This window comes from Tympanuchus pallidicinctus, unplaced genomic scaffold (genome assembly GCF_026119805.1).
Source record: "Tympanuchus pallidicinctus isolate F22 unplaced genomic scaffold, pur_lepc_1.0 scaffold5, whole genome shotgun sequence".
In the NCBI taxonomy this organism is placed as follows: domain Eukaryota; kingdom Metazoa; phylum Chordata; class Aves; order Galliformes; family Phasianidae; genus Tympanuchus; species Tympanuchus pallidicinctus.
This window is the reverse complement of record NW_026294769.1, coordinates 9818159-9840497: the sequence shown is the minus strand read 5'-3', so window position 1 is coordinate 9840497 and position 22339 is coordinate 9818159. Positions and strand designations below refer to the sequence as shown.

At 39.2% G+C, this 22339-nt stretch overlaps 1 protein-coding gene across 10 annotated transcripts in view; it reads right to left on the bottom strand.

Annotated features, from left to right (window-relative positions):
• Positions 1–2195: 2195 nt before the first annotated feature.
• The window catches only part of IKZF1 (IKAROS family zinc finger 1), a 71495-nt gene continuing 51351 nt past the window's right edge, over positions 2196–22339 (bottom strand). For 5 of the 10 annotated variants that reach the window (XM_052703516.1, XM_052703520.1, XM_052703519.1 and 2 more), the window contains 5 exons: positions 21835–22095; positions 16199–16366; positions 13899–14024; positions 8301–8435; positions 2196–4007 (listed from right to left, as the gene is read on the bottom strand). In XM_052703516.1, the coding sequence (XP_052559476.1) occupies positions 3301–4007; positions 8301–8435; positions 13899–14024; positions 16199–16366; positions 21835–22095 (1397 nt within the window). In that variant the 3' untranslated portion in view covers positions 2196–3300. The remainder of the gene's footprint in view (positions 4008–8300; positions 8436–13898; positions 14025–16198; positions 16367–21834; positions 22096–22339) is intronic. The other 5 variants (XM_052703518.1, XM_052703524.1, XM_052703523.1 and 2 more) reach the window with 5 other exon arrangements.

Here is a 22339-nt window from a genome sequence, read left to right as displayed (position 1 = left end):
GCAAAAACAATCCAAAAAATAACCCCCAAATCCCCTTCATGAATGGGAAATGCTATTTGCCCCTGCCTTTTGACTATGCCCTCTGATACACCATATCTTAATATTACTTATACCACTGTACTGTTTAATATACAACATCAACATGTTCTGTTATAGTACAAATAAAGAAACTCCATACGCAGGAAAGAAACCCACTGTGATTGACAGTGCATCATTATGTGATAGGAACCATTTTAGATATATTTATGTATACACACACACACACATATATGTATATAAAATTGGTGATACACAAAAGTATGAATAGAGCATGTGTCTGTTGAGAAGTAACACAGAAATTCATACGTACACATGTGTACACAGAAATGTTGCAAAGACGGTGAGCTTGGTCAGAAATCATATTTAATAAAGCTAAGTCCAATGAAGTTTTGAATTCAGCTGGAACTGTGCTTGTTTATATGGTTAATGAATGTTGCTTTATTTGTATTTATTTGTATAGTAAAAAAAAAACAAAAAACAACCACCTGAGTAAGCTTTTGCCACCTCCTCTTTTATAGCCTGGGGTGCCTTAAAATGAAGAGTTAAGAAAATGATGACATGGGGTGTATAATGGCCTATATCTAAGAACAGCCAAAATATTAATAATAGAGTAGTCATAACTCTACACAAATGACATCCAAGAGCTAAGAAATTACTTTGTCCCTTCTTAGTCTGGATCAGTTGAAGGTTGAGAGGGACAAGAGTGGGTGAATATATATGCCAAATAACTGCAGAAAAAATGAGCCCTCTTAAACTTTATTGAAATAGCCCAATTACAACAAAAACAAATGAAACCATCATCAGCGTAAGCTTCTCCCTTGAAGGTCTTCTTCAGGTCATCCCTACACAAAGTACGTAAGTGATGGCACCTTTTACCTTGTTGCCACATGTAGGCTTGTCTTGAAACTGAACACGTATCAGACATGCTGACAAAACCCATGCTTGTGGCCTGAAATTGGCCCACGATCCTTTAGTGCCTGCAGCCAGCTTGGGCTGTAAGGTGTCAAGCAGCCAGGTCTCGTGACTGAGCTAAAACAGGGTGTTGGGAGCGCTCAGCTTTGCACCTGTACATTACGTTACTAATGTTTGGGAGGGGGGCACTGGATATTTTGTATGTGCTTTTACTACCTAAAGTGTACTATATAGTTTGCTTTCACTTTTGTAGGTGTGTGCATCAGCATGTGGACATCCCTACACAGCATTCACTTCTGGTAATACAGCTACTCACTATGCATACTTGCATGCACACACAGTGTAAAAATACTACTGTGCATGTGTCTGACCATTGCTGTGCAGACCCAGCATATGAAGAGTGTAAGAGAATGTATTTGTAATTCATTATTTCATCAGTGTTTTTCCTCTAACTTCTGTGGTATTGCTCCTGACTTACACCTGCAAAAGTGAAAGCAGAAGGAGGAACTGGGTGTCCACGATAGAATTGTGTATTAAATATAACTATGCATATCAGGCCAAATTGCCCTAGGTACAAGTGTTCATGGTTCCATTAAATCTCTTTTATAATCATGCGTGTGCTTGCACTTGTGAGAGAATGTGTGACTGTATTACAAGGCAGATAAACTTGTGGGTTACATGATTTTTTTTTTTTTTTTTTAAATGGAGAATATACACTTATTATAAGGAATGAAAGGATTGAAACATTCAGTTAATTGGGTAGGTTGTTCTTAGGAATGATGCCCAGAAAATATTGCAGCACCAATTAGAGTTCTTTTGGTGCAGCTGTAAAATTTTCATTTCAGATCAATTTCATATTATGAGGGTGTTTAGGGAGAGGAATGAACTATTTGGAAGAGGAACTTCAGTTTTTTAAAGTACTTTTTCACATCAGCTGTGTTTGGGGTTAGAAAGTTTTTCTTGGAGGAGTTTTTATTCTAACTGAAGTTACAGTATCTGCAGCAGAATCCACCATGGAGAAAGCTGTGGTGAATTTCCTGGACTCTGCAAAGTACTGCATTCTCTGCCCTCTATTCAGCAAAACACCAGGGTTTTTTTTAACCCTAACATTAGCTCCAAGTGCGTTCTGAATGTTTTGCTAATCAAGAAGCCAACGTATTTAGCACATTTGCAAAGAGGCTACCACTGAGGGATTGATCCCTCCTTAAATAGCAAATACCAGGAAAGAGGAAGGAGGCTACAAATGTTGACTAGCTGGTTTAATTCAGCTCGGTGTTTTACAAATAATTAAGTACAACACAAATAGAGCCACAAAATCTGCAAGACGTCATCTGTGGAAGCAGAACGGGAATTTCTCAAAGGTAAAATATAGGGATATTTGGGTATTTTCCAGACAGTATAAAAAAATGAGAAATGTGCATAAGGAGAATTTTCCCCACATGTATTTCTAGCTAGTGCTTTTCTCAACTGTACATTATACTCTTCTAAATAACTAAAACTCAAAAAAGAAAAATTAAATACATTGTAACTTGTTTCTGCAGAGAGAGGAGGAGTTTCTTAACAGTAAGTGGGGTTCTATTGAATAGGGAGGGAAAACATTTGTTTAAGGAAGAGCCATCAATATTCTTTTCTATACATTAAATGCAATTCATACTTCACAGAGTACCCTTACAAGGGTGTTTCTTATATCTTCCACATACCTGCTCGTGTGCCTAGTGACACAAACAAGGCATGCCACAGTGTCAATTCCAGCAGCACCCTTGCAGGTGGAAATGTTCTACTTTTTACTGCCAAAGTAACCCTGGACCCTCTGGTTGGGTTCCAGTCCCACCCCAGCTGTCTGCAAAGTCAACTGGGATGGCTGGGCCCTCAATCTTTAGTTGAGTTTAATCTTTCTGTATGATTCAAATAAAACCTGGAAGTTAAAAAAATGCATCTGGTGCATGAACCCTGTATGCAGGGTGTTAAGAGAGAAAGCTAGGCCATTCCTGCCTCAGGTTCACATCCACGCTGTGCATTCTGTGCGTGGGTAGCAGTTTTGACAAGGGAGGGTTGCAAGAAGCATCAGTTAAGGAAAGGACTTTCAGCTATCTGACTACAAAAGCTCCTACATACATTGCTAAAGGTTTTTGTGATCAAATGCTTTCAGTAAAAACTTTAATATTCACTTTAGAAAACTGAGTTGCAACACATGCTACCAAAAGAAAAATCTTTCCTTGTGGGAGATTATATCTGAATTTTTGATTTTCTTGTACTTTTACTGTCCACTAGTCTTGTGCTTTGTTGCTGTTGTTGCTTGTGCAGCTGCAGTAATGTAGTTGTTGAGACTGGAGCTGTGCCCGAGGAGTTTTAACTCATGTGGAAACGGTGCTCTCCTCGAGTTATGTGGGAAGAAAATTCATACCTGTCCTGGCTGTGGTAGCCGCACATGTTGCATTCAAAAGGGTCGCGGAACCCATGGCAGCCCATGTGGATTGTATACATCACGTGATCCAAGAAAAGGACTCGACAGTGTTCGCACTTGTAAACTCTCACTTGCTCCCCATTGCTGCTGATCACTTTGAAAGCATCCTGGGAATTGTCAGTACCTGCCCTTAAGACATCATACTGCCTGCTTTCTTCTTTTATAGATATGCCATTTCTTGCATGGGGACCTATGTGGTTTGTTAAGTAAATTAAACCACTGCGCTCCTCATTATTGCTCTCCGTATCTGTTGAGTCTTGGCAGCTGTTGCTGGGAGAGGCATCCCGTTCAGAGGAGACTGATTTAGGTTTGGAGAGCAGCAACAAGTTTTCCACTGCGCTGTCCTGAGCTGTATGGTTGGAGCGAGTCTGACTGTCCCCAAGAGGTTTGTGGAGCTGATACATGGGGTTGATGACGGGCACCACTTCAGAACCAACCGGAGGAGTCTGGACAAGGGGACGCAAGGACTCTGCCCCCAGGTAACTGATGGCATTGTTAATGGCCTGGTCTATGACGTGGGTCTGCATTATCTCGTTCTCCTTCTCATAGTTGGTGGTGGCATCATATGGAAGATCAGACAGACACTTCTCACCTGCAGTGAAAAACAGTCAGGAGTTAGACAACTGATTTCTACACAATTAAGGAAACGAATGCCATGTTTTAAAAAAACAAAACAAGCCAAAAAAAACCCCAACATGAAATACAAGAGTTGATCGAATCCACCTTTGAAATTCACCTATAGTACTCACAGTTTTCTAATACAGCTGGTCAGAAAACTGGTTCGTTTTTTAACCTGCAAAAATAATCTGAGGTTTCTGGAAAAGCAAGTAGGAGAAGGCAGATACATGGGGACTTGTGGGAGCTGTAGATTGAGTGTTTCATCCTCTCCTTTCTAACTGGACTCCCTCATCTGACTCCAGCAGTGGACTGGGGCATGCCTCTGTGGCTAAGTGTACCAGCACAGTTACAGGGAGCCTGGACTTTATGTTTCACTGCATGAAGGACATCATCATTTTTTTTTCCAAAATGTTAAGATTTTAGAGTAGAAAATGTGTGTTTTAAATATTCAATTTCTTACAAACAACCCATATCATTAATGTTCTCATATGTAATTTCCCACAGAAACAAATAAAAATTAAATTTTCAGTATTGCAACCTTCCCCCCACACCTGTTTTTTTAAACAAGCCATACATTAGACACATTTAGGGAAGCTCCAGATTCTCCTTGAAAAAAATTATAGTGTACAAGAAAAAAGAACTAAGGAAAATGTGTAAGTGCATTCATAGTTGGAAGACATTTTTCCCATGACATAGAAAGGCAGGGGAAGAGCACGATTACTTGTTACTGATTCTGATTTGGGAAGACAAAGCTATGGGAGAGTTTTTTTTGTTTTTTTTTTTTTTTTTTTTTTTTTTAAATTGGATTACACTGATGTATTGCTTTCTGGATAGCCCCACTTGGAGTACTGAATATGACAATCTCTCAAAATTCCTGGATGAATAGGATTAAAAAAAGCATAGAGTAGAAAGTTAGGAGTGAGAAAAACTATTAGGTCGTGGGCACTGATTTTATGAACATGAACAGTTTTCTCAAACACTGCTTTAAACCATCAGCATTATGAGGCCCATAATAAATGTGGGCAACAACAGAGAAATGAAAAAATCCCATAGATTCCTAGGAACTACCAGTACCACATTAGCTACAGTCTGGATGTCTTTCCTCACTCTGTAAGAAGTCTTGGGAAATTCAGTGAAAGCCACAAACATCTCTGTGAGGTCTGTAGTGCTGTCACCGTTTCCTGATCAACACAGCATTTGCTTGAAGACCTTAGATTTTCCCCTCCTTTTTCCTGAAGCTCCCAAAATATAAATGGCATCATCAAATGTATCCTAATTTGACTAAAATAAACATTACTAAGAACATGGAAAAATTACCAGAAGATCCATAGATTAATTTCTCAGTGATTTCCCACCCAGTTTCTATTCATCTTGAACAGGGAAAGTCAGTGAAGAACAAGAGTATAGCCTAGAAAACTTCTTGCAATAATGGGCCTCAACTGTAGAAAGTCCTACTGTCAGCATTTCCCACGATACACGGTTTCGTACTGGTTTGTGCATGCTATGTAAGCAGAGAAAGAAATACTGCTGGCATTGCATAAGTTCCTATGAGGGATGTACAGACACTTTCTAATTGTACTGCACAAACTCCTGCTTCTTTTTGTTTCCTTACCCCATCATTTTGCCAACTTGAGCACCCCACTAATGTGGTGCATATATATATGCATGTATATCAGATTTACCCATTCTAATGCTACAGTTCTCAGGCAGTTTTTGACTCCTAAGATTCAGAATAGGAGATGTGAAAGACCCTTGAATGATACATAGAAAAAATCTCCTAATGTGAACATATACCCTTAATTCATAGGGAAAGAAAGAAAGTCAAAATCATTTGTATTCCATTTACACTGTGTACCACTGAAAAGCTGAACTGGTTTTTATTATACACAAAATTTTGGGATCTGGAAGATATAATTTTAATAGCAGTTCCTTGGGTAGTATTTGCTTTATGTAGCATAACTAGTTGGTAGTTGCACTGACAGGATCAAGTGCCCATAAGAAATATATGATCAGAGCTGTCTGAAAATACCCAAACTTGAGGCAGGCAGGTATCATTTCTACATCTGGGTAATGCAGATAATACTGGCACTCATTAAAAATAATAACTCATTTCTGTGGTTATTAGAGCATAAGTAAATTAAACCGCTAATGGTTTGATGCACTTCAAGCTTTGCACTTTTCAGGTTTCTGTAGCAAGTATTTAAATAGTAACACATATGCATCCAGTGAATGCAGGCTTTTCTCTATTTGTTTATTTATTTATTTTTCCTCTCCTTGGTTTCCTTTGCTGCTTATTGTTACAAACATGATAAACGTGTGCATCTCACTTGTAGTTCTGATTCCCTAGTATGGAAGGCCCTGTTCTGTTTTCAGGTCTGGAGTTATTCCAGTTTAGAAAACATAGAGGACTTCATGCAGACTTTTGCTGTCAAAGAATTTTACAGATAACTAGTTTAATGTGGTGAATAATCTCACATTTGAAAGGTAATGGATTTAGTTTTTAGAACATTTAGAACAATGAGTGAAACAGCAGACAATCTTTCTCTTAGGCAAATATAATTCCATTTGGGAATCCTGGGATTCAGCATGGAGATTGAGATGACATAGTAATCTACAGGAGCAATAAACATGTTTTATTACCCTAACCAGATAGCCCAACCTTGTGTTAATCAGGAATTTACCTATTACGTGAGGCAGTAGGTGAGGATTGGAAAGGAAAAGATTGGGGGGCATTTTCTTGCTAAAAAAGTTCATCCTTGTCAAGATTAGCAATTTTCCCTAAGTATCTACTGTCAGCATGTTGTCTTCCTGCATTGCACCGTGAATAACGAACTGACAGGAAACTGCTCTCTTAAGACTCATAGTTAAACTGGCTGTCTTTACTGTTTCTCAGGGTGAAGAGGGAAAAAGAGAATGAAAGAAACAGTCCACACCCACTGATATATTGCACGTAGGATTCTTGCTAATACCTTTGAAATTTTAACACTTCTGGTCTTCCTGGAGCTTTCACAGGATTAGTATTTTTGCCTAATACAATCAGCAATGAGGGTGTCTGAACGAATCTGGTTTGCCGCACACAGTGGATATAATTTTGGTAACTACCTCTGCTACTTCATTTGTCCTTCCCTATGTAAGCATAATCATTTCTTATCCTTGACCACCTCCTACAAAGTTGATTTTGGACATGCTGGCCTTCCACTGCTATTTTTTGTTCCAGCCATAGCTGAAATTCTCCTTCTCTTGTCTCGGAAAAACTAAGTTTCCATTTATCCTTGTGTCCTCTTTGAAGGATGTAGATTTTGAATTTCTGTCCCATAAACTTGTCTAGCTTTGACTTGACTAGGCCTTGACTTTTGACTGAAGACCTTAACGTTTTTTTTTTTTTTTCCCAAAGACTTCAGTTTTCTCTGTCTACTACAGAAGAACATTATATATAAATGTCCAGAAAATTACAAGAAAATCAAAAGTAGATCTGCAAGTAAATCAAAAGAGTGTATGCTGTTGTCTGATCCCCCATCTTGTTATTCATTTAATACTAACCCAGCATGGCTGATATTGTCTGTGGGTTTGACTGTTAAAGACCTGATCTAACCATTAATTGCTACAAGGCTTATAAGAATAAAACAGGTGTAGCCTCCACGTTTTCACTGTTAACACAACTACTAGGTGCAAATGGCCATGACATTTTTGCACTACTCTTAGAATATACACAAACATATTTTCGTTTAGGTATTCTCAGAACTATATACATTTATTTTCATTATCATTTTGGGCCATAAAATTGTACAGACTTTTTAAAGGTTGAACAATTCACAAATTAATCCACATATACCAATATGCCCTGATCTGGAGATCATTTAAGAAGTTAATAAAATAATCATGAAAGTATGGTCAAATACTTTCCCAGTAGGAAATTCTATTTCTTAGACCATTTTCAGGTTCTCAAGGCAGCTTCAGGAACCTGTGTTGATTTTGGGAAGATCTGGTTCATAAGCATTAAGAAGCAGATTAGGAGACTTAAAATAGATCTCCAGATGTGTAAAATTAAACCTGTAGAAATATATAATTTAGAAGTTTGGTAGTGTTTTGGTTTTTTTTCCCCCAACATTTTGCCATATCTGCTGGTATACAGATAAATATTGCTAATTTAGTAAAACAAAATCATAAAGCAAAAGTGAAAATCTTGTGAGGGTTTTGTTGTTTGTTTGTTTGTTTGTTTTTTAATTTTGTTTTATTTTTTAGGAGACAGCAAACTTTTAACTCTTACCAACAAATTTCTGAGGCATAGAGCTCTTACGTTTGGCGACGTTACTTGCTAGTCTATCCAGCACGAGGGATCTTTCTGACCCTATCTTGCACAGGTCTTCAGCCATTTCACTCTGGTTAGTTTCCTCTTTTATGACTGAAATCAAATGACATCAGAAGGATTAGGCACACTTGTTCCATTTTAATGGAACCACTGTCTTCAGTTTAGTGTTTCTTAGCTAATGTCTTTAAGCTCTTAACCAGTTGGAACAAGGAGCTCACCACTGCAGGCAGAGGTCCATTCTCACTCTTCGTAACAAATCCCCTTACACTGACTCATCTATACACATGTTCATGTTTCCTTCAACCTCATTTAGGATACAGAAAAGAGACTGTAATTACAAGGCATCTGCTTGTATGTAGCATAATCATTCCACCCTTGTTCTACACCCAGTCTGCATGGCCACAGGTGAATGAGGTCCTAATATTATCCTAGAAGCACAGAATTGCTCGGGTTGGAAAAGACCTTAAAGATCATCAAGTCCAACTGCAATCTAACCATACTACCCTAACAGCCCTCTGCATAGAATCATAGAACTGAATAATAATAATAGATTTATAATGGATATGAAGCAGTTCATCTTTTCATCCTATTGCTGTCACCCCACCTGTCACAGCCTATGTGATTGTTGCTTCTTTAGCAGGAATAATGGACAAATTTCTCAACTCCAGTAGTGGAAAACATAGTTGCAAACTACACCAACATCCCCCAAACATACATCTTCCTTTCACCCCGTATCTATCATTATACTTCTCTGATGCAATTTTTGAATGTAAGTCACAATTTTAGCTAAATCAGTAAGGCTACATCTACAGTGGAGCATCGATGTCTGATAGTCAGGCCTGTTTTCCAGCCTTGTGCAGTGGCTAAAGACACTGCAGGATTAGGAAGGAGCTTAGCTGTGCAGCTCTAGAACAGGGAGACTATTTCACTTTAGCTACCTTTCTCTTCAGTGTTTTTATGAGGAAACTTTCAAAATAAAGGGTATAAAAAATATATGCAAAGGTGTTGTTTCTGTCTTCCAGCATCCAAGGAAAACACAATACAGAATGAGATCTCAGCTTTTCTTTTTTCTTATTTCTTATTTCTCCAGAAAAGTAGGAAAAGGGTTAATTTTATTTTTATCTGCTACTGGGATATTTCTTTTTTCCTGAAGTTGTGAGTCAGAATTAAAGGGAGAAGCAAAATACTTTAGACTTGGATTCTGCATGCTTTTTCAAATAGGTGCAGCACTCTGCTACCTTTCACCTTTTCTGCTTGCTGAGACTTCATCACTGGGATTTATTCTACTTAGCTCTGAGAAAGGTTCACAGGACCCATTACTCTGGTGCCTGGGTGCTTTTTAATATTCAGGAAAATGCAGTGTTATTTTGGCAACACAGCACTGCCATAGAAGCAAGAGTGTGGAAGTTTCATTGCCTCTGAAATATGCAATGTCAGGCTCTACTGCATAATTGGAAAAAGCAAGTAAAGTGTCCAAGATGACATGTTACCAAGTAGAAGAGCATATAAGTGGTTCTTGATTTGCTGGTGCAGCAGAACATATTACAGAGACATATAATGATGCCATAAAGATGCAATAAGATTGTGACTGACAGATCAGAATTTTGTTGTGAGGATGCAGGATACTGGAGGGCATTGATGGTATCTAGTCACCAGCATGTGCTAGCTTCTTGGGCTGGCCAATGCTTGTAAGTACAACTCTGAAGGATCTTACAGAGAATGCTTAAAGCAGACAGTTTAGCAGAGGAAACAAACAAAAAAAAAGATCTCAAAGTAATGCCTCCTGTTTTATTACAATGTTCTACAACGTCAGAGGCAGATGGTGGTGGTATGGCAGTAGAGGTTGGATGTTCCCACCAATATTCCAGTCCATTTTATTTCCATGTGACAGATGGCAGAGAGGGGCAGTCTGACAAATTGTGTATGACATGGAGGCGCATACGAATTACAAGCAGTGAGTTCCTTGAGGTGGAAAAAATGGCACACACTGACATTCATGGATGCTTGCTGAATGTTTAGGGAGAACAAACAGTGGATGTGAGCACCGTGAGGTGGTGGGTGGTGCATTTCAGCTGTGGCCATGGTGACAGTGGGTCATCTCTTCTAGTGCACAATTTTATGAGGTAGCATGAAGGCACTTGTCCATGGCTGGCAAAAATAAATAGCTAATGGTGTTGACTAAATAGATTAGTGGTGTTATGTAGCTGATAATTTGTTCTATCAAATGGTGTTGCACTCTTTGTTGTATTTTCCATGCAAATAAATAGAACATATTACTTTAAGAGTGACCTATGTAGTTATAAAGATGACAGAATTGAGAAATGTGTGTATTATTTATAATATTTAGATATTACAAGAGTCCACTTTTGATATTTTGAGAGTGTGTAAATTATGTCTTCAATTTCACTCAATCTTTCCATATTATAATTTTTAAAACTTAGACATTAAATAAATAGATAGATGGATAGATAGATAGATAGATAGATAGATAGATAGATACATCGATAGATAGATAGATAAAGTTGAATTAAACACTGATTTCCAGCCTTTGCAACTGAACCCCCGGGAAATTTCTCTGCAATCTGATAAATATTTTGCTATTGTTTGCTGCCTGTGAAAATCAAAAATTATCTTTCCAAGTGAAAATCTACAAGTGGATTGAGTCCAGAGGAGAAACACAAAGATGGTCAGAGGGTTGGTGAACCTCTCCTGTGAAGAGAGGTTGAGGGAGCTGCGCTTGTTCAGCCTGAAGAAGAGAAGGCTGTGGGGAGAATTCACTGCAGCCTTCCAAACCTAAAAGGAGCTCACAATAGATCTGGAAAGGGACCCTTTATCAGAGAGTGTAGTGACAGGGCAATGGGGAATCACTTTAAACTAAAAGAGGTCAGGTTTAGAATAGATAAGATGTGGAAATTCTTTACTGTGAAAGTGGCACAGCTGCCCAGAGGAGCTGTGGTGCCCCATCCTTCGAGGTGCTCTAGGGAAGGTTGGATGGGGCCCTGGGCAGCTGAACTGGTGGGCAGCAGCCCTGCTAATGGCACAGGGATTAGAATGTGATGGTTTCTGGAGTGTCTTCCAAACCAAGCCATTCTATGATTCTGTGTTTTTACATAGGCCTGATAAGATTTCTGCATGCTTCCACTCAACTCAACTGCAAAAATCCAGTTAATATCTCTAACAGAAGAACTTCACATGACCAGTGAAATTCCAGTCCTCTAAAGTAAGAATTTTGCCATTAGATTCAGAATATTCCTAATTTCATGCTGACACTCTTTCTTTTAAACAAAGCAAAAAACTATTAAAATATAAATACAATTTCTTGCCACCCTACTTACTCCTTTTTGCTGGATCTTTCCCTTGCACAAATGATTTGCCGATAGCATTTATAAGATTTACAAGTTGATGGAAAGCTTTTATTAGTTTAGATCTTTTCAACTGACTTATTTTTTCTGCATGACGTATTTAAAAAATGCTGTTAAAAGTCATCTGTAGCAGAGTATCAAATCAGATGCCTTAGAAGATATTTTTGATTATGCAAAAAAGAAAAGGCTTTAAGAGCTCCATATCATGCCCTGACATACCAGTAGAACATTGATAATATAACTGCTTCATTTTCTATTTATAAAGAAGAATGTATGAAAAATCCCAGGAGGACAGGCGCTCATTCTGAACTGTTTCAATGCATGTTTTCAACCTTGAGTTTATAACGGAAAAAATGTAAAGACTGCAAAGTATACCCAGGACTACCCTGTTCGCAGTGAGATAAAAGAACTTTTTTATAATGAAAAATACTGGGAAAAGTACTGGAAAGTTTTAAGTTTGGAAAAATAAAGAACTGATTTATTATCTGAGTGAGTGCTAATAATTTTAATTCAATTGTTAAGAGTGAAATCTATGGGAGAACACAAGGGCGAAAGCCAGAAGTTAATCCTGTACTTTTCTTCTAAATTGCAAGAGTACCCCTATTATATCTAAGATGGATTTTTGTGATGCTTTCAGAATGTGGTAGGAAAGCATCTTTCCAAAGTGTCTATCAATACCCCAAGTATTCATCCCAATGAGATATCTGATATTCAGTCCTAAATTACTGAAAAATCTTTTCTGTTGTGATTTGCTATATAAAAAACATCTACTTATCTCTGAAATGATACTGTTTTTCATTATAGTTTCTGATTCCACACATCAGTTTCATATGCACATTTTTACTTAAGTATTTAATATTAGTGCAGCTTTTCATTCATGTCGATTTTCACGTGTTGCATGCCAGCATTTCAAATCCAATGCCAGATACAAAAAATGTGAATCTTAAGGAAGAAAATTTCCTTTTAAATCCTATCACTTCTTTGTGGTTAAGTATTCTGCCTACTGTGTATTATTACTTTGAGCTTTTCTATTTATACATGCTCCAGCCCCTCAACAAAATTAGAAGGAACACTGCTCTAATATGCTGTCTCCCAGAAGTATCTCAGCTGCATTTGCTGTTATCATTATGTGCATATACTTTACATTATTTGATAGCATGTAAAAACATATTCAGGTTCTGTCCAGATATAAGGTATTAAATGAGGCATCATTTCAAAGTCAGAGGGAACCTTCCATTTTGTCATTTGACAAACTGAATAATATATGCTGATGAGATGAAAAAGGTGTGCAAGAAATGTAACTTACTCGATAGGCTATAACCTGAAGCTCCACCACGGATGCTGAGTTTTATATTCTCTATTTAAAATTGCATGTGACTTCTTTCTGCCATCAATCTTGTACAGATCTTTAGTATCTTTGTTAAAATAATCCAATCCCCAACATCTTTTTATTCTATTTCTGAGTATAGTTTTATATACTCTGTGCTCACTAAGAGATGGGCTTCATGGTAAGACTGAGAGAGAAGTACAAGAGTTTCTTTTAAAATTGGATGGAAATGGAAAAGTTTTAAAAGAAGGCTGCTAATAAATTGTTATCCTTTCTGGACTCAGACGGGCTAAGTTAAATCCCTCTGGCTTCCTGCACTCTTGTTTGGAAGAGTCAAATCAAAGACAGATATGACAGATGATCAATGACAGATATGATTCATTCTTGATGTACGCATTGGTGACAGAGGTCAAGTAAGCCCATCAAGCTGTACCTGGGATGGGCAGGAGATAAGCACTGCGGGAGATTCTGGAGCCATACCTAAACCACTAATACTAACTCATTAAGAACACATCCACAAGAGTACTGACAAAACAGGACTCCAAGCAAAACCAAGAAGTGATGAAATTATGTTTGGTATTGAGATAGCGAACTGAAATATTCCAGGTCTGGCAAATGTTTATTAGGTACCTGACTTTCACTTTGGCTTTTTATTTGTGCTGAACAAAATGAGAAAAGCCGAACATTTATCAAATATAGAATAAATCCAGATGCAGTATCACACAGATGGTGATATGTGTGTATATGCATCACACTCTGCCTCTCCAACAGAAAAGATGCCACAAGTGGTACAGCTGTTCCTTCTGAAATCCTTTTTCTGAGTACATGACTGAACAGTGCTAATCCCCAAATGGGTACTTTTATTACCTGAATAAAGGTTGCTTGAGATACTCATGGTTTGCAGGTAGTTATGACAGCGTTCTTTATGTTCTTCCAAAGAGCTGCGCTGCTTATAGCTGCGACCACAGTATCCACACTTATGGGGTTTGCCAACTGGAGAAAACAAAATGAGATATTCACATGAGGGATGCAACACCATATTAATAACGGTAAGAATAACAGGAAAAAAAAAAAAAGCACAAAAGTACTGCAAAAGTATCTCATTAACTGAAATGGATAATTATTTTTTCCGTATTTAAGAATAATAATGGAAAACTAGCTGCACATCTTTGCATCAGCAGGCCAGTGCTGTGGGTGCTGCAAACTTATTTCAGATTATTCACATCAGATAAGGACTGTAACAGTGAATCTTCACAAATGACATCTACAAAAGTTAGAAACTGAGACACTTTCAAAGATCTGAGTAAAGTTAATTTAAAGCCTGGTTCCAATAGAGGCTGTGCATGAGGAAGACCTGCAATGAGCACTGTTTTTGTGGGCACGCACCTGCCCATGACTGGATGTCAGTTCTGCTGGAACAAGAATCAGCTCAGCTCTTTTAGAACAATGTTAGATTTCACATGTTTTCTTGCTCTCTACTCCGGGAAATTCAAACAAAGGGCATAAAAAAAAATGTTCTGTTTTTCACCCATCCAGATTCAAGCAATTCCAGGAATTTCATAGTCATGTGGACCTTGGGGCCTGTATTTTCTGTCTTAGCTTGAAAAATCTGTCATGGCTTTAGATGGTTACGCAGCTAAGCTTTTGAATTTTGTATACAAATTCTTAGGTGGAAATCAGACTCAGGCATCAAATTTGTTTTTTAATGTATTTGTGTCAATTTGCTAATGACGGGAACCAATAAATATCTTCATTTTATGCTTTGTCTTTTTGCTGTGGAATCCTAAGCATTTGCTGAAAGAGTTAAGGTGTAGTGTATATATGAAAGGATTAAAAGTGCACAGTCACTAAAATCAGGAAGGGGGAGGGAGGCAAATTAGAAAATTTAAACATGTACTTTTCCTGACTCAGGATGAAACTGCACAGAACAAGCAGAAACTATTTTGGATATCTGGAAGCAACCATTGGGTTCCTATCATTTAATGTGTGCTAGAAGATTTTCCTTAGTTTTGTATAACACAGAAATTCTGCTTTGAGAGCTTCCCTTACACAGCTCGAAACTACAGCTCTAAAGCCAACTTTCACATGTAAATTTGCTAGTGTCAGTTACAGCCATGCTTCTTGGAGGTCTCCTATCCTAGCTTGGGAAACTAGGTGAGACTACACTCTTCTTTTTAATGTGATTTATTGTTGCTGGGTTGGTTTTGCTTCATGGAAGTATGTGACTATGGCTTTTGTTAAACACCGAGGTTAATAATATTGGAAAAATGCATCTATTCGAAGAATATCTATTCAGATCTTACTGTTACTGTTAAGAGAAACACTAAAAATTTCTAGCGGAGTCCTCTTTTCTGGAAGATTCTTATCTCTCTCCTTCTCCCTCTTTCTCCCCCTTCTTCTTTCAATGTTTTTGTAATAACCAAAGATATATAATATATATAATAACCAAGTGCAACAAATAACTGCTGCTAAATGTTGTAGGTGTAGTAGGTTGTTCACCCCTTACACCAGTAATGACTACCAGACGGAATGTTTTTGAGACTTCATGACTTGAAGCCCACTGTGTTCAGACCCTTTGTTATCTGTGTATGCAGACAAATGTCATCCAAACCGTAAAATTTCAGCAGCTTTGAATTAGTCGTTCCATGAAATGGATTACTCACATGCAGTGTGAGATGAAACCCTAATACAGAAATTTCTAATTGGCCAAGAATTATGAGAAAAAAACATTTCTGGGGAAGGACCATGACTGCAAGCAGAGTTCAGTCATTTCTGTGCAGCTACAGCAGTGCAGCTGGCTCGCTGCTTGGCTGATGCTGACGCACAACCACTGACCTTCCCTGCGTAAGAAGACCTCTCACAATTCATCAGGAAAAACTTCTTTGCAGAAAGGGTGGCTAAGCACTGGAATAGACTCCCCAAGGAGGTGGTTGAGTCACCATCTCTGGATGTGTTTAAAAACCGTTTGGATGTGGTGCTCAGGGACGTGATTTAGCAGAGGGTTGTTAGCATTAGGGTAGTATGGTTAGGTCGTGGTTGGACTCGATGATCTTTAAGGTCTTTTCCAACCTGAGCAATTCTATGATTCTATGACTGGGGCCATCAACACCCCCATACACACTCTGTGGTTCAGGAGCACCGTAAGGCAAGCCCATACCCTCACTTACCCGAGTGAGTCCGCAGGTGGCCTGTGAGGGCATCCCTGCGCCGACAGGCGTAGTTACAGAGGTGGCATTTGAAGGGCTTTTCACCCGAGTGCAACTTGATGTGGCGCAGGAGGTTGCCCTTCTGCGTAAAGGAGGCTCCGCACTGATTGCACTGGAAGGGGCGTTCTCCTGAGGGGAGAAGGAGGAAATGTGTGAGAACAAAAAATCTTGCGCAGGAACAAGAGAAAGATTTCAGTGAAAAAAAGTTGTTTTCTCCCTGCTGCTCTGTGACTTCCACCGGCTGCAGGTTTGATATAACATGAGGCTTTCAGACTAAACCTGCCAGTTTCTTAATGCTTCACTGGCTGGGTCAATTTGATCTGAAAATCTAATTTTTTTTTTTCTAAATCAGAATGGCACATCACAATGCAAATTCAAACTCATTTAAATAAAGTGACTGCAACATTTTGTGTTGAAGAGCCACTCTTCCTGATCAGCAGTTTTGGAATAAACCAATATCCAATTTTGCATGTTGTGGCATTTGGTGGGGTTTTTAATGTGGCTTTTTTCAAAGGGTCTTTAAAATATGCCACTGAAGCAGCAAAATAAAAAGGAAACTCATTAAAAATGCATTTCAGGATCACAAGTTCATTTCAGCGTTACATTCTTATATTTAAATGAAAGGCACTTCATTATAACAGTTATAATAACTTCTTTTCATTTACATTTTCCCTGTATTTTCCCTTTCAATTTCTTCTCCATTACCTGTCTGTCCCTAAGCAGCCAAATCAGGAAAGAGACAGAGAGAGAGAAAGAGAGAGAGTAAAATCACGTAAGTTGAAACAGTGCAGAAAAAGCCCTGCACTTCCACACGAGACTCCCAGCTTCTCTTTTGGCAGAGAAGTCGTAGAAGTGGGCTCTCCTAGGCCATGCCTGGGAAAGGCACAGGGAAAAATGCGTAGTCACAGACTTGATTTGTCTAAATGGGTGCCTGCAAAATAGGTTGCCTTTGCAAAAAAAATTACATGGCTGCTGTTTGCTTTTTAATGCTGTTTTAGAGTGATTTTATTCCCTTGGCTTTTGACAGTTGATTTCAGCTAGACAAGGCCTTAAGTCAGCGGGAAATACAGTCTCTTATGTTTCCAGCAGTACAGGACAGCAATACAGGAAAATTTAAACATGAGAGCACTCCATTACTAGGATCTGCTCTTGCATGCCCACTTCTCTTATGATGTAGTCTTTGCCTGAGTAAAACCAGCCTTAGAAAATCATTTGCTGAATTCTATTTTTCTTTGGCATAAATGTAATTAGCTTTAGAAATTATAATTCATCAATGATATTAGAAAAAGCTGAGAGATGACATGTCATTTTTTAAAAATACAGCAATAATACTGACTATAAAATTTCAGTGCTGAAGTCAAACTATGCACAAAATAAATACAAGTTAAACAGTTCCTTCCTTCTGTCTCACTTAACCATCATGTTTTATTCTGGACATCTAGGATCTACCATTATGCCCATACACGTGCAGCATGACAGCTCTTTACTTTTGGATAACAGAAAAGAAAAGCTGGAAAGCAATTAGATAGCAGCACAGTCCCAACACAAACAGCTACCAATTATGATCAGGGCTGGCAATTTTAGCAAGCAGCCAACAGAGAGATTAGCCTTCTTTATGGCAAAATACTTTCACTAGTCAAACAGCCCCATTCCTTGTCCAGCCCAATGAGGTCACTGGCTTTGTCCAGCAGGTAAATGGATTCATCTAAATGACATTCACAGTTGGTTCATCTGGAGCGGCCTGCAGGTATGTTCTCTATACTTAATAAGCCATGTACAGAAGTTAGGGAAAAATGAAAATGGGTAAGGGTGTGCTCCACCTCTCAGCAGTTACTCGGTGTGGCAGATATTTTTCAGAACATGACCAAACAGAAATCAAGAAGACAATTTGAAATGAGGGACACGTTCAGAAGCAATGGCTAATTCTTACTAGGCAACTCTTTCTACCATTCATTTCTTTTATTTTTAATAGAAAATAATATCAGAGAAGTGTTAAGAGGAGAGAACAAGGATCACAGAAGTACTCCAGGAGATGTGCCTGAAGTAAGAATGAAATATATGTCCAGCATACAGCTCTCTTAATTACAGGACAAATCTCACACTGTGGGTGGAGAAGACAGGCAGATGGAGCACGTTGGGTGAGACTGCTGCATACCAAGCTTTTCTTCAAAATGGAATGAAATGTAGGGGATCCTAGACTTGTGCTGCTGTGAAACAGCATCCTCACTGAAATTCTCTGAAACTACATGGAGCTGAGCTCCCAGCCAGTCTTTGATGGAAGGCGACTGGTTGTAGAGATATCCCAGAATGAGGAAGGGAGAGGACGAAGTTAACAATGCATAATGCATCTCCTGCCAGCTTTGTGTGCTATTTTCTTGCCCTGCTGAACAGCACTTTATCTGCATTTGGTGGATTTCACATCTGGACATGCAGCTATGGAGGGAGAGGGGCCCAAATTTTGCCCCTTGAGCAAAAATGAAAATGGAGCCCAGAGCTGAATCAGCCACCAATGTGTTGGTTGCAAGCTTTAGTGAAACTCTGGACTGCTTATTCAGTGAAGAATACTTCTCATCTTGATTGAAATCTATCTCATTTCTTAAGCATCATAATGGCAAAATCATTCAGAGTTGCATATAGCCCTCCTTCCTCAAATGCTCAGAAACACCGATTCTTCAGGGGGCTTTCACTTTCTAAATACATTTGAGACATTCAGATCCAGCTAATAAGACATAACTGAACTAACTGGTGACTCATGCCACAGGAGTGTGTGTATGAAGATGGAATATACATACATATACGGGGGTTGGACTCGATGATCTCTGGAGGTCCCTTCCAACCCCTACAATTCTGTGATTTTGTGATTCTGTGATACATATGCACACACAAATATGTCCAAGTAGGCACACAGATGACACATATGGTACAGGCTGAGGTGATGGGAGGAGGCTGGAAGGGTTTTCTCTCTCCTTTTCCCTAAACACTTATCGCAGAAGCAGCATCAGGCCGGGGAACATGCACATTGAAGAGTTGGGCCAGATGAGCAATGGAGTTGGACGTGTGTGAGCAGGGTGTGCCCTGCAGCTGGGAGCAACAGGTCAGGCCTTGGGAAGCAGCCAGCATCTTCCAGCTGCTGGCAGGGAGAAGGGGCAGACATATCAGGTGCTGCTCTGCATATCTGCACTTGGCAGGTGTATTCATTAAAAGTAATTATGGCTTTTATCAGGTCAGGCAGTCATTTTATTTTGGCACTTCAGTGTGCTAGAGTTTTGTTCACTTATCAAATATTTATTTAAGGAAGCCTCACTGCATATGCAGGTTTTACATGAATTAGCAGCAAAGTAATTCATTTGTGAGGCTTATTCCTTCATCAGGCATGTATTGAAATGGGCTTCAGAGTAGACAGTTAAGTGTCTGCAATAGTGTATCCCATTTCTACATTAATTTTCTCAGCACAACTGAAAGGAAAAGCAGTCACCTCATGATGTCCCTTTAATTTAAACTGCCAGCTCTGAGCCTCCGCTTCCTTCAAAAGCATAGATCCTCTCAGAGCTGCTTGCAGTACAGCCTGAGAGCGAGGCGGGAGTGAAGGAAAAGGCTTTATTGCCATGGAAAGATTCAGGGATTCAACTTCATAACCCTTAGCTTAATTGCTGATAAAAGAAGGAGGTGCTGTTGAACAAAGAGGTGTTTGCTCTCTGGGTTTTAACCACATTTCCTGACTAAGAGGATCCTATTGGCAAGGGACGGGTGCTGCATGGGGTCGAGACGATCCAGTGGCCCCACACTTACAGGCTGGTAGGGCCTGCAAGGCACTGCCTGGGCCATATGGCACATGCATGGATTGCTGGGCCAGGCATGGTGCTTTGGAAGCTGAAGTCTTGTTTCAGGAGCAAGGACAGGTCCCCTGGAGAGGCTGGCAGGGGGAAGGCAACCTGGATCATCCCACTGAGACACGTCTGCCACAATGTGCAAAAAATAGGCTGAGGCTGCTCAGCCTTGGTGTAAAACCATCTCTTGTTGAAGCTGCTCAGCCTTGGTGAAACATGGTGTCTGGTGTTTGGGAGCCCCAAGAAGCTGCTCCTCAGCTACAGCAGGCAGAGTGCTAGCCATGGCTGTGCTGCTCAGCTAGCAGCACTGCACATCACTCAGAGGTACTTGCTGTCACCCAAAGGATAACCTGTTCAGAATACTTTGTGGACAAACATTCTTGCTGACCATCACGACATCACAGAACATGCTTTCCTTCAGGTTTTCACTACCGGGATAAGTGCAGTTTGGCCTTTTTTTTCCCATTCCCATTTCCGCATATGTACACGTGTCTACACATAATATATGCTGTTCATCTGTTTGTTGTTCTCATTTTGTCATCTTTTTATCAAGCTATGAACTGATTTTCTGCTCTGCCTGCACTGAATAGACCTGCTCCTCCGTTCCTCCAGAACTTACTTTGCCTTGAGCAGATACAAAGCCTTCTGCCTCACAACTGCTTTGCAACATTTTATTTAAACTACTACAAAACTGTACCAAAAATATAGCAGGTCTGTTTGAAAGGCCTCAGGTTCAAGTCATTTTCCATACACATTTTGTCAACTTTCAAAGGATCCCACTGAAATTCAATGTTAAGAGAGCATTTTTGTTATATCTAGGAGGTATGTTGCAGCCCTCTTCTAGGAACTAGATACGGCTTTCCCAATAGAGATATCTGTTCTTTCCTGCCATCTGAATACACAAAACTGCTGAATATTTGTTTTCAAAGTAACTTTTACATCATAACAGTACAGTTCAGCTCTTCTCTTTTAGCTGTAGATGTCCTCAGAATTTAGATTAGAACCCAAATTTTTAAATAGCTAAACTCAGGTAAGACGAGAGTCACCCTGGTCTTCATTTGTTTCAGCCTCTTCATATTTTGTGATCTTTGAAACTATTTAGAATTGGAAAATTGAGGCAAGATTCACAGTACTTTGACAATGAAAAGCCATCACCACGGAGCACAACCTCTTTGCATGTCTCTTTTAGCAACCCAGTGGAAACCTTTTAGTCCAAATCTAACCAGTGACAATGCTTGCTTTTACTTTATGGAACGCTTGACATAAAACTAACCCCTTATTTCCTAATGCTACAATTCCCTTAAAACTTTAAGTTACTTATTCATTTTTCCAATCACTTTTATAATCTCTGATCCATAATGAACTAGCAATTAAACAAGAGTTTGTGTTTTTTTGAAACTTGAAATTTTCATGTAGCTTCAAGCCAAACTACACATTCGTTCAGGCATGAATTTTGGTATCAGCATAATGTACAACTGTTGACTGGAATAAATGAAATTGTGCCTATTTTCTATTACTCTGGCAAACTGTGGTTTGCCTGTTTGTTTGTTTTTCCCAATTTCTAACCCAATAGCTGGAATTTCATCAAGGAGAAATTTCAATTTCTGTGCTGTCCAAAATGCAATAACAAAACAACCAAGTTCCAAATGCCCACCGATGCTGCATTGTCTTACAAGAGGGAACATGTGCATGATAGTCAGAAAAGAAGACTTAGATCCTAATATGCGTCCGACTCTTGTCAACTAAAGAAAAAACTATGCCAGGCCTTACCAGTGTGGCTTCGTTTGTGAACCATGAGCACATTGGGACCGATGCAAATTATCCCACAGATATCACATTTTAGCTTTCCGTTAGGAAGTCGAATGCCTCCAACTCCTGACATAGCCTTGCTGCCTGGGCCATTGTGTGAGCCATTCATTTTGTCTCCAGAGGTATCAAGCATTCGTAAATCCTCCGCACATTCTTCCCCATTCATTTCACAGGCACGCCCATTCTCTTCATCACTCTGAGTCTCTATTTTAATATTACCGGCTGAAAAAAACAATAGAGGATGCCACTCAGTTTCATTGCAGAATAAATATAGTGGCCAAGAAACAGTCACATCAAAGGAGTTAACTTCTACACATAGAATGTACAATATATCCAAATAACAAAAGCTACAAACACAACTACAGTTCTATGTGCCATGCGATGAGTTTACAACACGTGGAGCAATGAACAGTTAACATCAGTAAGACAAATACAAGGCATCCAGGGAACTGGGAACCCAAATGAC